Here is a 15,167-nt window from a genome sequence, read left to right as displayed (position 1 = left end):
ATCTTTTATATAATATTTTTAATAGTACAAAAAGCATCTTGCAATCTTCTGTCAATCATTAAGTTTATATGCAAGCTCTCACCTGGTGTCAGGTATCCCGTGTTATATCTGTTGTATCCTTGAAAACAATATGGTCTACAGTGTCTTAAATAATGCCAATATCCAGAGTAATAAGTTGCATTAATTGGATAAAAATGTGCACCAATAAAAACAACGCAAATCATGAGCCACCCTGTCATCTTTATAGGATATATAGTATGAATTAAACAATGCATGAGACTCTAAATCTGCAACAAAAAAACAAATCTCTCCTGAAAAAGGACAAAGAAACTGAGAGAGAAACTTTCAAACACACATTCTTATTCTCTCTCTCTCTCTCTCTCTCTCTCTCTCTCTCTCTCTCTCTCTCTCTCTCTCTCTCTCTCTCTCTCTCTCTCTCTCTCTCTCTCTCTCTCTCTCTCTCTCTCTCTCTCTCTCATTCTACTTAAACCAAGAATAAACTTCAAACAATATTTTATCATTCTACTTTTTAAAAATACATATCAGTATATTGTATATCATATAGCGCACTATTTAGCACGTTATCACATTGTTTTTATATCGTGCAGCCCTACACTGAAAAATATTTTCTTTTAAAACCAAACACATTTGCCATCATATAAACTATACTGAAAACCCTCTGGGTACAACGGAGTTAAACTTTGATCATCAGACTCTGTAAAACCTCAAAAAGCTCTTTATTTCAAGAATACAAGAGTATTTTTCCCACGTCACCGTCTCCATTAAACTAAATCATTCCATAAACAAATGATGACTGCCTCACCGCAGAGAAAAACAGAGGAAATATTCATAGATTCACGCATCTGTGAATGACCACAGACCTCTAAACACAAAACAATTAGACACAGACATAAAACATCTGTAAACTCAAGACTTGTTTGTTATAGATGAACATAATGGTGCCAGCACCCAAGGCAGATCATCAGCATTAAATAAATCTCTGCAAGATAATGGTGTGCTTTCTATTGAGGATACAGATTGAATTGTGGGGAATAATGAATGGCTGCTACACCTTTGAGACCACCTTCTTACTGTTTTAAAGGTCACGTTCTTCCTTATCCCATTTTTCAAACTTAAGTTAGTGTGTAATGTTGTTATAATAGCATAAATAATAGCTGTAAAATGATAAAACTCAAAGTTCACTGCCAGGCGATATATTTTCTTTTACAGAATTCACTTACAGCGAATGGCCGGTTTGGACTACAGCCCTCTATTTCCTGCTTTAATGACGTCAGTAGAACAGATTTTTGACTAAACTCCGCCCACAGGAATACGTCAGTCGCCAGCTAAGCTCAAATGGGTTTGCTAAGCTAAGCTGCTGTCGAATCACGACACACTAAGCAAACTACACAATCAGAACTCGATATGTATTTCTGAAGGAGGGACTTCATATAGGAAGACATCAGCCGTTTTAAGGACAGTACTATACAGATAAGTAAATTGTGTAAAAAATACTATGTTTTTTACACGTGAAACATGAACACATGTTATATTGGGCACTGTAAACACAATTAAAACTTCAAAAACACAGGAAGAACCATAACAGATATTTGTCCGTGATCACGGGTGCATTCATGGCAAACAACATGAGAGCAAGCATGTATGAGGTGTTTGCATCTTTAAAGAATAATTTTATGACTTTTATGCACATCAAGTGACCTGTAAATGCGAAAAAACAGTTTCCAGTTTTGTGATATATCCCTTATTCGGATTTCCTGAAAAACCACGAGCATAAAAATTTGCATTTTTTGCGATTAATTGGAGTTTTTGCAAAATTGCCGTATTTTCAATTCACAATTTCAACTTGCATAATTTGAAAAGGCAGTGAAATAAAACTTTGGTGATCCTATCAATCAGTGTCCGAATTGAGGGGGAGGGCTGGGGTGGTCCCGGACCCCCAATAAGCATTAAGGGGGCGTGCACACCAAAGCTTTTAAATGCAGCTGAAAACGCCAGGCGGATGCCGACTGCCAGCTTTTTTCAGCTAAGGGGGTGTGCACACCAAAGCTTTTACGCCCGCGGCCAGCGCATGATTTCAATTGACCTATGGCTAAGCCACGCCCCCTCCACTCACTCGGACAAACAATCAACATTCGGTGATAGGCGCCATGGCAGCTGTCACATTTTTTCTTCCGACGTGTGACCCTGAAGTTGAAGCTAAAGTCTCATAATCTAATTATAAGATTAGGACCAGTGTTCGAATTATGTCAAAGATTATGGGGGTCCCCTAGCTAATCTTTTGGATTAGTTTATTACGAAATTGTTACAAATAATAGACATTCTCGCTTTGTGGCAGCACAGGAGTTTTAAATTCATGTAGTATTTTAATAAAAACAAGGAGAACCCCCTAATTTATAGTTTTGTGCTTTATAAGGAGTCCCTAAGGGGGCGTGCACACCAAAGCTTTTACGCCGGCAGCCGGTGTATGTTTTTAATTGTTTCCAATCGAAGCGGGGCATTTTTCACAAAAAGCCAGCAGCTGGTGTTTTTTTTCCATGCTGAAAGCCGACGCTCTGTGGTTTTTTCGCGCTCAGTGCTGAGAGTTGAAAAATATTCAACTTTGGGTGAAAAGCTCCGCTCGTCAATGTCAAGTCTCACACGGCCGTCCAATCACAGTGGAGACCGTCCAACTGGCTCACAGCTGAAGAATCACAGCTACCAAAGCACTCAGCTTAAGAAAGCTGGCACTCAGCTGAAAAAACAGCTGGCATTCGGCGTCCTCCAGGCGTTTTCAGCTACATTTAAAAGTTTTGGTGTGCACAACCCCAAAGCGCTTCGGTTGCTGTGATACTTCTGCTTTGTTCATCAGTCGTTATACGATGCGCCGGTTGGTTGTTGTGATGTTTATCCCTCCCCTCCTTCACTGTGACTGGACGGCTGTCTGAGAACTGACATTGACTACCTGAGCTTTTTACCCAAAGTTGAATATTTTTCAACTCTCGGCACTCAGCGCGGAAAAACCGCAGAGCGGCGGCTTTCAGAGCAGAAAAAAACACCAGCTGCTGGCTTTTTTGAAAAACGCTGTGCTTCGATTGGAAACAATTAAAAACACACACTGGCCACCGGCGTAAAAGCTTTGGTGTACACACCCCCTTAGGGACTCCCTATAAAGCACAAAACTAGAAATTAGGGGGTTCTCCTGGTTTTTATTAAAATACTACATGAATTTAAAACTCTCGTGCTGTGCTGCCACAAAGCGATAATGTCTATTATATGTACCAATTTCGCAATAAACTAATCCAAAAGATTAGCTAGAGGACCCCCATAATCTTTGACATAATTCGAACACTGCTCCTATACTTATACTTAGATTATGAGACTTTAGCTTCAACTTCATAGACTGGGTCACACGTCATTCTCATGGTGTTCTCAGAAGGACATAAGCGTATCTCTATCAATGAGACAGACAAAAAAAACAGCTGGCCATAGCTAACGGATGAGACTCACCCTGACAGGTTTTGCCATCTTCTCTGAGCTCTTCTCCTGCGGGACACTTACAGTAGAAACTGCCGATGGTATTACAACACAGAGCTTCACAGCCACCGTTCGTCTCTTCACATTCATTCACGTCTGATGGAGAGAGAGAGAGATCAGACATATACAGATGCAAAAATTTGCAATTTTCATTATTCTTATTATTTGCAAAGAACTGGTTATAATTCACATACCCCAAATGAAAAACTCAAGATGAATGTGATGTGAGTGAATGCAGAAATTTCCTATTCAAATATCACACAGACTTTAGCTCTTATTCACTGGCCAGAAGCAAAGCAACCACACAGAACAACCTAGCAACCACATAATTCACTAAACTCCTAAAACCCTTGGAAAGCCCTGGCGACCATTCACAGCAGCCCGCCATAGTAGTGGGTTTTGAATGGAAAATCACATTTTGGTGATTAAAATTCAGATGTAAAAATGTAGCATTATGTAAATGTAGATACTCATGGTTTCATTAGCAGTTTTTCTTTGTACGGGCTGCATTTGAGAGGTCATGTGAGGACAGTTTCATGTGAAGTCAAGAGAAATTCATGGCCATACTGAACCAATATTATCCGGTTTCCCGGACAAACTTTCCATCACAAAAATGACTCCAGAGTTCAACTCGCCTGTGACATTTCACCCAAGATAAGTAAATGATGTGTGTAATTGAAGACAGTATTAGCTGTTCTCCACTTAAACTTGATATTAATGATAACATTTTTCAAATTATTTAGTAAATCTGTTGAAATATGGGCTGTCTGTTGAACTTTTAAGGAAAATCTTCATGGGAAAGCATTCAATGTCCCCTTCAGACGCATTTCAGTCTGGTGCATTCTGGGTATGAGAAAATACAAAGTCTTATATTCAAGATAATTTACTAGCTTAATGTTTACAGTATTTACTGTACTATACTATACTATACTGTACTATACAGGGAGTGCAGAATTATTAGGCAAGTTGTATTTTTGAGGATTACTTTTGTTATTGTACAACTACAGTGCTCTTGGTCAATTCAAAATGTTAACAAACCCTCAAATCTGAACATTTAAGTAGTAAAAGTGAAATTTTGGCTTTCTTAAGAGAATATTTCTATGTACATCATTATTAGGCAACTATTAGTGTGCAGAATTATTAGGCAACTAAATGAAAAACAAAGATTTTACCATCTCATTTGTTTTTTTTTTCAACTGTTAAAGTGAGAATAATAAACAAACTCTACATTTACAAAAAAAATTAATAAAAAAACAAAAAATATATAGACTCAGTGACCAATATAGCCACCCTTCTTTTCGATAACAATCACAAGCCTTCCATTCACGGATTCAGTCAGTTTCTTGATCTGGTCTGAACCAACATTTTGTGCAGACGCAACCACAGCCTCCCAGACACTGTTCAGAGAGGTGTACGGTTTACCTTCACTGTAAATGTCCTGCTTAAGAAGGGATCAAAAGGTCTCAATAGGGTTTAAGTCAGGTGAAGAAGGGGGCCATGTCATTAGTTTTTCATCTCTAAGGCCTTTACTGGCCAGCCACTCAGTTGAGTACTTTGATGTATGTGCTGAAGCGTTGTCTTGCATAAAAAAGTCTTCTTGAAAGATGCAGATTTTTTCCTGTACCACTGCTTGAAGAAAGTGTCTTCTAAAAATTGGCAGTAGGTCTAAGAGTTGTTTTTTATTTCCATTTTCAACCCAAAAAGGTCCAACAAGCTCATGTTTAATAATACCTGTCTGTGCCTGCCTGCCTGTAATGTAGAAGACACTTTCTTCAAGCAGTGGTACAGGAAAAAGTTTGCATCTTTCAAGAAGACTGAATATTTTGTAAGACAACGCTCCATCACATACATCACAAGTACTCCACTGCATGGCTGGCAAGTAAAGGCCTTAGAGTTGAAAAACTAATGCCATGGTCCCCTTCTTCACCTGACTTAAACCCTATTGAGACCTTTTGATCCCTTCTTAAGCAGGACATTTACAGTGAAGGTAAACAGTACATCTCTCTGAACAGTGTCTGGGAGGCTGTGGTTGCGTCTGCACAAAATGTTGGTTCAGACCAGATCAAGAAACTGACTGAATCTGTGAATGGAAGGCTTGTGACTGTTATCGACACGAAGGGTGGCTACATTGGTCACCGAGTCCATATATTTTTTTATTTTTTATTGTTTTATTAATTTTCCCTGCAAATGTAGAGCCCGCCTACCATTCTCACTTTAACAGTTGAAAAAAAACAAGTGAGATGGCAAAATCTTTGTTTTTCATTAGTTGCCTAATAATTCTGTACACTAATAGTTGCCTAATAATGATGTACATAGAAATATTCTCTTAAGAAAGCCAAAATTTCACTTTTACTACTTAAATGTTCAGGTTTGAGGATTTGGCAACATTTTGAATTGACCAAGAGCACTGTAGTTGTACAATAACAAAAGTAATCCTCAAAAATACAACTTGCCTAATAATTCTGCACTCCCTGTACTCAAAACATACTAAAGGATTATCCGAAAGATTTCAAAATGTTCCCCATGATCTCCGTAACATCCCACTTAAAGATATAATGAAGGAACATAAAAAGTTTTTATGTCCAGCACTTATTATTTCCAGTGGTTTACACGGATCACACTGAAGGATGGTTTGGCATTGGATTGGCACAGTTTGTGACCTCAAACCTCCTCGAATTCACCAACAATGTGAATATCTGGAAAACCATGTACAGTAGGAAAAAATCCTCCAGCATGCCAAGCAACCTCACACACTTCACTCAGCTTTCACGCAGATGTTTAACAACTAGCCAATTACATCTCACACATCAAGCTCTCACACGTAAACATACGGAGATGCTTACGATCTGCTTCCCAAAACATTATTACAATTAAAGTGTCACCCCTGAAGAGTCAATGGAAGGAGGAAAACATTAACCAAGGAGATCAAACCGTTAATGCATTTGTACATAAACACTGCGATACGCCCCGGTTCAAAACTAGCCGTGCATGCTTAACTACCCTGTTATTAGGAGGTCCACAAACCTTCCAGAAAAGTAGCATTCAAAGCAAATCTGCAAAAGATGTTATAGTTTAACATGCACATGCTGAAATACAACACTTCACATAAAGACTTCCAGATCTGGAGTTTTTCCAGCTATAATGGAAATACTGGATGTTTTACTCTGTGATCCGAACCACACTTTTAACATGAGAATATTAGTTTCTATGGTAATGAATCTTTACAGTAATGTTAACGTTAGTTATCAATACCCTGGACCACAACACCAGTCATAAGTTGCACGGTATATTTGTATTTATATTTATTAATGTGTGTGTCACTAAGGATTTAATTTGGACAACTATAAAGGTGATTTTCTCACCCTCAGATTCCAGATTTTCAAATAGTTGTATCTCGGCCAAATATTGTCCTATCATAACAAACCATACATCACTGGAAAGCTTATTTATATAGATAACTCTTGACCCTTATGACTGGCTTTGCGGTCGAGGCAGGGTCATATATTAGACTGTGATGTGATGCACTCTACAATGCTTAACAAATTTATTAGACCAGCACCTAAAGTCAGGTTTATGCCACAGATGGCCTCAACTAACAGTATTGGTAATTACTAAAATCATTAGTTTATCTTTCTGTTATGTTTAATCCAGCAGCCCTTCAGTCACAATAGTATTTCTTAGTGATGTAGTACTCGAGTCCGGTCTTCTGCTTTCTCAGACTCGTCTCTGACTTGTTTCTTCAAAGACTCAGTCTTGACTCGGTCTCGGACCACAGTGGGAGGAGAAGGAGTCGTAATTTCAGACCGGGTCCTTGAGACCAACACGCTTTTTTATGTTCATATAAAATACCACACATAACATAATAATAAAATGAAATGTTGACAGGCATTATTTGAAAATGACATTCCATGGTGCAATGCCAAGATACTGCCATCAGAGCCGTTTATTTATCTCTAGAAATATAGGCAGAAGATGATGCATGTGGTAGGGATTTTTTTAATGATGGTAAAAGCATAGTCCATATTAAGACGTTAAGACTGCTCCTCTAAACAATTTCCAATCTAGCTTAGTCTGTAGACCTAACTGTTAATTATTATCTGGGGTGATATTAAATCATGAATATGAAAACTGACATGCTTTTATGGTCTATGTCTCGACTCGGTCTCAACTAAGACTTGCTTACTCAAAGACTCGGTCTTGACTCGGACTCGACTGTATTTGAAAACCAACGGACTCGGTCTCGACTCTTCAAAGACTCGGTCTTGACTCGGACTCGGCACAGACGGTCTCGTCCCCGTCACTGTTTCTAATGCTAAAATACTTAACTACGAATTTTCAAATGTACTGTTTTTCAAGAAAGGCGAAAAATAGTAAAACACAGTATTATTATTTTTATTTTAAATGCTCAATTACAGTTTTTTACTTGTGGAGCATTAAAATAGGTTTTAATGGTTAAATGTTACGCTTGGTTCATTTCCGACTTATGCATGAATTCAATTTGACTCCTCACAAAATGAATTGAAATTTTCACATTAAAACATGTGAGCTGATATTAAAAAGACTTCACATTAAAACCTTTTTATAATGCTGGATGATCTTTAAGAAAAATAGACAGGTGCTTTATTAAACTTGTACTGTAAACAAAGATATTTTGGGGTTTAGTTTAGATTAAAAAGGGAAATGTTTCCTTAAATGTTATAATTCACACCATAATGTCAGTCTGCAAACACACATAATTCTAATAAATAATAATTTGTTACATTTATATAGCGCTTTTCTGCAGCACTCAAAGCGCTTTACATTCCTCAACATCCAGATTGGAATGTCAATAAAGAAATGACGGGAAGTTACATTCCTCCACGGAGAGGTCATGACCTCTTTAATGACCCCTCATCAACCTGCTGGTGACCCAGATGAACGGCTGTGTTTTCCTCCGTCATGGGGACCTGCTGTAAGCCACACACCTGCATGTATACAGAGCTGTGTGATGAGTGGAGAAGGGAAGTGTGTCAGGTCAGTGAGGTCAGAGGTCACATCCACATAATAAAGTCTATTACTTGTATAACGTATTTTCCGGACTGTAAGACGCACCGGAGTATAAGCCACATCATTCAAAAATGCGTCATTAAGATGAAATAACATTTATAAGTCACAGTGGACTACGTCGCATTTATTTAGAAAATTATTTCACAAAATAACGATAAACCATAACATACAGAACTTACTTTGGAAGGTTAAATAGGCTAAATTAACCAAACAACCCAATTCAATGGATTCAGAAATGTGGAATGGCGAGTAAGTGGCTTATAGACCGAAAAATACGGTAAACTTTTTTTTTGGTAATCATGTTTAAGGTGCAAGTATATTTAACACAGCAAGTGGGAATTAAGAAAAAAAAAAACAAGTGTACAAAATGTTTAAATCACATTTTGCTTGTGATTTACAAATAAAGCTATACAAAAGGTATACCTTTGAGGTAACAAAATGTATTGTTGAAGTACCAATATGTACCTTTGAGATACTATTATGAACTCTTTACCTACAAAATTAATGTGTACTTTTGAAAGGATACTGCCCTTTTTTTCAATCTATGCATTTGGAAGATGCTTTTATTTAAAGTGAATTGCAATGCGTTGAATTTATATTTTTTATCCGTATGTTTGGTGCCTGGGATTCATAGACTGTAAAAAAGATGGACGTAGTGTCCGTGACGTCACCCATAGGTCTCTGAAGATCATTTTTGAAGCCAATAGTGGGCGGTGCCTGCCGTCGCCATCTTGGTCGCGCGTCACCACACATCACTCTTAGCAATCCCATAAATTGGTAAAGAGGCGGGACGTTGGTGAAACTGAGGTGGCTGGTTGCTGAAACCACGCCCGCCTAGCTCGACTCTAGTGACAGCATTGGCTGTCCAACCGTCACTCAAGTGGCCACACCCTTAATTATGCAGAACTTTAAGGCTTAATATCATTTAAACGGATGAGTTATAAAAAAAATCACCCCACTCACAATTGTCATGAAGGAAAACATTAGCTATACAGACCAAAAAAATCTTTGTACCAGGCTGTAAACATATTATTTTCTGCTTTAAAGATGGGCATTTTAACATGGGGGTCTATGGGATTTGACTCCCATTTGGAGCCAGCCTCTAGTGGCCAGTCAATGAATTGCAGTTTAAATCACTTCCGTATTGGCTTCATCAGAGAGATTGGAAGGTTGAAGAAGTTCTCAAAAAAGAGTTCAAAAGTGATACTTTCTGTAATGCTATCTGCAAAGACAGGCCTGAAAACTAGCAAAATGCTGAGCCGGTCATCTGGTTAACAGATTTGACACAGAAACGTCTGATCTTCATGACGCTCCTTCTAAAATATTCAGCAAAATGAAAAATGTAAACAGCTAAGATAAGAGGCGTCACTCAGAAATGAAATCCATTTATTTTGTTTTTATTTTCGCATGCTTGTAGTTTGACTTAACAACAACTGTTAGTGTCCAGGAAAAAAGTCGAGATGTATTTGATGATGCTGGCAGGTTCAGATATGATTCCTTTGTCTGGATTCATCCACACAGACATAACAACTGACCATTAAGTCTTAAACATTATGAAAGCCATTAACCAAAAGCACATTTAAGATTCAAAAAAGCTCATGACTGTATTTTAGTTGAAGTTCTGCTACAGGCGAATGACTCCAGATGACTATTTTCCTGCAATGCTGAATAAGTATTCCTTACAAGGCCGACACAATTCAACACCTTCTTTAAATTCCCTTCAGCACAAAATGAACAAAGACAGTCATGATACCAAAAAAACGCAGCACACCTGCTTATGAGACGTGTGCGTGTTTTGGGCGGATACCTCGGGGCTGAAAGCAGCACACAAGTATTGGTGTTAAAACCAAAGCATGCGGCATCAGACATTAAAGAATAAAAGGATTAAGATTAAATGATTAAGTGTGTACATTTTAATCCTAATGCATTTCATCTTCATTACTAATGCAATGATCTAACAAATTTCTTAGTAATGTCATGTTCTTCATAATTTAAACAGAAGCACAATAGCCATCAAAGCAGCGCCGTTTAAACATACATTACCTTCGACCATAAAAAAATCAAGCACATTTACTGTACAGTCTGACTTTAAGCAGCTATACTGATGTTTTTTGTACAACTATTGAAGTTTTATGCAATAAATATTTCAATATTTATCTATCAGTAAGTCTGTTCAATAAACAGTTCATGTTTATTAGACGAACTGCTGTTATGTCCTCAGGGGTCAACGTGGAAATGGTGTATTTTCTACCGCAATAAACTTACAAAGAATGTTTCTGGTATAAATCCATCAATCCCACACGCATTCACACGAAGCATGATATATGTTTTACAGTCCATGACGCTGCTTGGGAAAATGTGCTGAAGGTCTGGTTGGTGATCTCCATATGTTCAGACATCTGTGGTCTTTACATGGTCTACTGCAAAGAAACACACCACCTGTCCGAGCTACCTAAAGCAGGTCCTTTATTCAAGCTTTTAAAACATCTTGTGGCAGACCTGCATTGTGGGACATCGTCCTCTAAAGCAGCGTGTTTTTGTATACAGACGTCTGTAATGCAGCTTGGCACTGCAGCTGGCCAAATAAAACCATCAGGTCCGGATAACATCAGTGGGGTCTGAACTACAGCGCTCCAAAGCATAAACACATTTATCAGGATTGTAAGATGCATGAAGCATCTGTCTCAAAAGTACATATCCTCTAAGAAAAGACAGGCTTTCATTGTTTAAAATACATAGCGTACTGGCATCCCGTCGTCACAACAAAATAAATGTGAATAATAACTTTCACATACAACCCTAAAATTATAAATAACTCCCTGGACTCTTTAAAGACGGTTTCATCGGACAGACGTGCAGTGACGCGATTACATATCTGGTCCAACTTTACTTCCAGTTTCTGTTTGTTTAATGGTCTGACTAGTTGCTAAACTGAACTGTTGAACAAATACCTCATCGAAATTAACATGTGTTGGTTTCCTATGTAACGAGCTCCTAAGTCCTAAGGTGACATTGGAGTAAAAAAATCAAAAGTATACTTTCATGTGCTCACGCGAAACCTTCATGTGCAGAATTTTTTTTACGCTTAGTTTCGCGTGCTCACGTAAAACTAAAGCGAAAAGCGAAAGTTCACTTGCGCACCTGAAACTTTCGCACGTGATAGTTTTACGTGAGCATGCTATAGTTTCACGTGAGCACGCGATAGTTTCACACGAACACGCGAAAGTAAATGCGGTAGTTTTACGTGCGCACGCGATAGTTTTACGTGAGCATGCTATAGTTTCACGTGAGCACGCGATAGTTTCACGCGAGCACGCGAAAGTAAATGTGGTAGTTTATCTGCGCACGTGATAGTTTTACGTAAGCATGCGATAGTTTCAAATGAGCACGCGAAACTAAACTTATTTAATTTTTGCTCCATGTCCTCATAGGGGCTCTGTACCTATGTAATTTATGTGTTGTTTTTTGCTTGTTATATAAATAAACTACTTGAAAAGAACTTGTTGTTATTTATTCTTAGTGAAGTTTACCAGAAGTTATGTGTTTTCCTCGAAAGCCTCTTGTTTATGTTGTTACTGCTGAAACCGTCTATACACACACACACACACACACACACACACACACACACACACACACACACACACACACACACACACACACACACACACACACACACACACACATACACACATACAGTACAGCTTGAGTGAGTCGAGTTGCATTAACATCCACGTTTGTACTTACAGTATTTCATATGCAGAGATGTTAGCTAATCATAGAGAGTGAAAATTGGTCACATACTAATAAATAAAGATATTTTTAAGGCTTTACCAACATTACAAGCAGATCTTAATAAAACGATAAAATAAAAATAAAATGCATGGCTAGTGAAATATTTTACATGACTCAATAGTTTATTCTGATTATTATTACTAATAAGTGTTTCTGATTATTCTTATTCGGTTTATTACCTCTTAAACCCTGAGGACCCTGTCCCGGGGCCAAAATTTCGTATTTTGACTTAATATAAAATATTCTTTTAATCTTTAATGGTCCGTCATGGACCCCAGTAACACATATGAGATACTGTTTGAAAGCTTATAGTCTCTACTTTCTGCAGATATGCATCACTTTGACATATCTTTTACTGTAAGAAAGTTATTTTCACTTAATTTACACTATCACCCCCCCATATTTTTTGATATCATTTAATATTCACATATTTCATATTTTTCAAATATGGGCAAGTCTTATATCAAATGAAAGCTCTCACTCTCAGGAATAAGGCTACAGCGTTATTTTTTGTTCTGTTATCATCAGATATCCAACAATTGTTGAATGAATAATAAGGTAAAAAATGGTCTTTTGTAAATTTACATGAAACTTGAGCGTGAACTGCCTCAGACAGCACAGATAGCCACAAATGCTACACCATCTTTTCTCTTAGGTCCTACTCTAAAAAATGAGTCCATTCACAGCATTTTCTTTGGTTGTGTGCATGAATAATCTCTTGCTATTTATTATATGTGCAAAACAAAAAATTCATATTTATATGAAAAATTTATTTTCGCACCCTTCAGTAAAATAAGAATAACTTTTGAATGCGACATGCTAAAGAGATCATTCTTTTTGGGGTGTTTACTGTCTGCTGCTGCTAACAACCAGCTAGAGCACCCAGAACCAGAGTTATACACTATCAAAACAGTGTTTACAACGTAAAAAAGAAAATTTGGTGTTTTATCATATGAAACACAACATAAATAACAATATTTGTCACAAACAGCAGCTTTTTATGTAACTTCAAAGGGTTTTCTGCAAAATGATATAAAGATATTGTATTTAGTCCACTGTATGTGGTTATGGGAGCACTTCAAATGTTTTTAGGCAGAAATTGTATACAAAAATGGTATTATTCCTCCCTTCAGTTGGAGTAAAATAACTTTTGCATTTATTATGATAGAGAAAAAAATCTTTTTTCCTCTGTAAGCTGACAATAGCTGGAATCACACAAAACTGTCTGCAGGTAGCTGAGGCACCCAGGGCCAGAGTTATACACTTTCAAATAAAAACTTTAGAAAAAAAACATCAAAAAGCGCCTATTTATTTTTGTGTTTATTAGAGGACTGACATCACATACAACCATGTTTAGCACTTTCAGCAGTGTTTTATGTAATTTCAAAGGGTTTCCTGTAAAATGATACCAAACTTTTGTATGTAAACCTCTGCATGTGGGTATGGGAAGCTTTTGAAATTGGGTAGGCAAAATCCAGGCGAAAATCCCCAAAATAACTTCAGGGTGTAAGAAGTTAAAAGCATCTCAAAGTGCTGTGTTACCATGATTGTACTACAGTAAAGGGGTTTACTTGACTTTAAAACACAGTGATTTCTGTAGATTTACTTCATGATATAAATATTTATTAACACTAATTATTACAATATGTGTCAAATAACATTCTTGATTCTTGATTTATAGTGTCTTTCTTCACGTTTCTAAAAAGTATTTTTGTCATCTTTGTTCTTTCAGAGCCATCTTAGTGATGTCTAAATATTTACACACAGATTTAGTCTGAACAGACTTTAAGGATTCAATAGACCCAGACTGATTCAGAAAGACCCCTCACCTTCTGTCACCATAGTGTTCGTCAGGAGCAGTTAAACAATGATGCTGTGACACATTAAACTCTGGTGCTCATGCAGAAAATGCAGGTTTAAATCTGACCTCTCATCCAGTTTCCATTATTCTCTTCCAAACAGTTTCCTCTATACCGTCTCAGCCAATAAGCCCAAATACAAACTATAATTGTATCAGCTAAAGTAAACAGCAGGTTTAAAGTTTGGGTCCTTCATGAATTAACTTCTGCATCAAGTCACATGATTTAAAGTAACATGCCCATTCAAGATATGCATTAAAATTAAAACTTGGGGTTAGGACAAAACAGCTAACTGAAAATAACCCTCAATGACAGATCTTAAAATGTGCCAGTGCCATAGATACACACCAGTAAGTTCCTATGGCATGTTATAAAAGATCTTAATCTAACTAAGGCCAAGTCCACTGCAAAAAATGACTTTATTACTTAGTATTTTTGTTGTTTTTAGTAATATCTAAACATTCTTAAATCAAGATGCATTTTCTTGATGAGCAAAATTACTTAAGAAAGAATAGAAATAAGTCAAATCAGCCAATGGGGAAAGCATTTTTTCTTGGATTTTTCCTGAATTAATTGTTTAAGAAAAAAGTTAAAGTTTTTTTTTTTTTGCTTGTTTTATGCACAAATTAACTTTAACTAAATTTAAACATTTGTCTAAATACTAGACTTATTTTCTTAGGTCATTTTGCTCATCAAGAATATGTATCTTAATTTAAAAACATATAGATATTTGTACTAAGAACAAGACAAAAAATACAAAGTAAGAACGTAATTTTCAAGATTTAAAAAAAAAAACAATTCTTAGTACTATTGTCTTGTTTTCAGTACAAATATCTAAAAATTCTTAAATCAAGATTTTCTTGATGAGCAAAATGACGTAAGAAAATAAGTCTAGTTTTAAGACAAAATGTATCAAATTTAAATGAATTTGTGGAT

At 36.9% G+C, this 15,167-nt stretch overlaps 1 protein-coding gene across 1 annotated transcript in view; it reads right to left on the bottom strand.

Moving 5' to 3' along the window:
- Positions 1-15,167, bottom strand: part of megf6b (multiple EGF-like-domains 6b) — a 99,601-nt gene that overhangs the window by 41,632 nt on the left and 42,802 nt on the right. Inside the window, exon 5 of the mRNA XM_055184440.2 lies at positions 3,508-3,630. Within this exon, the coding sequence (XP_055040415.2) occupies positions 3,508-3,630 (123 nt within the window). The remainder of the gene's footprint in view (positions 1-3,507; positions 3,631-15,167) is intronic.

Source organism: Misgurnus anguillicaudatus, chromosome 14 (genome assembly GCF_027580225.2).
Source record: "Misgurnus anguillicaudatus chromosome 14, ASM2758022v2, whole genome shotgun sequence".
Taxonomy (NCBI): Eukaryota; Metazoa; Chordata; class Actinopteri; order Cypriniformes; family Cobitidae; genus Misgurnus; species Misgurnus anguillicaudatus.
Note: the sequence above shows the minus strand (reverse complement) of the source record. Positions and strands in the feature narration are given on the sequence as shown.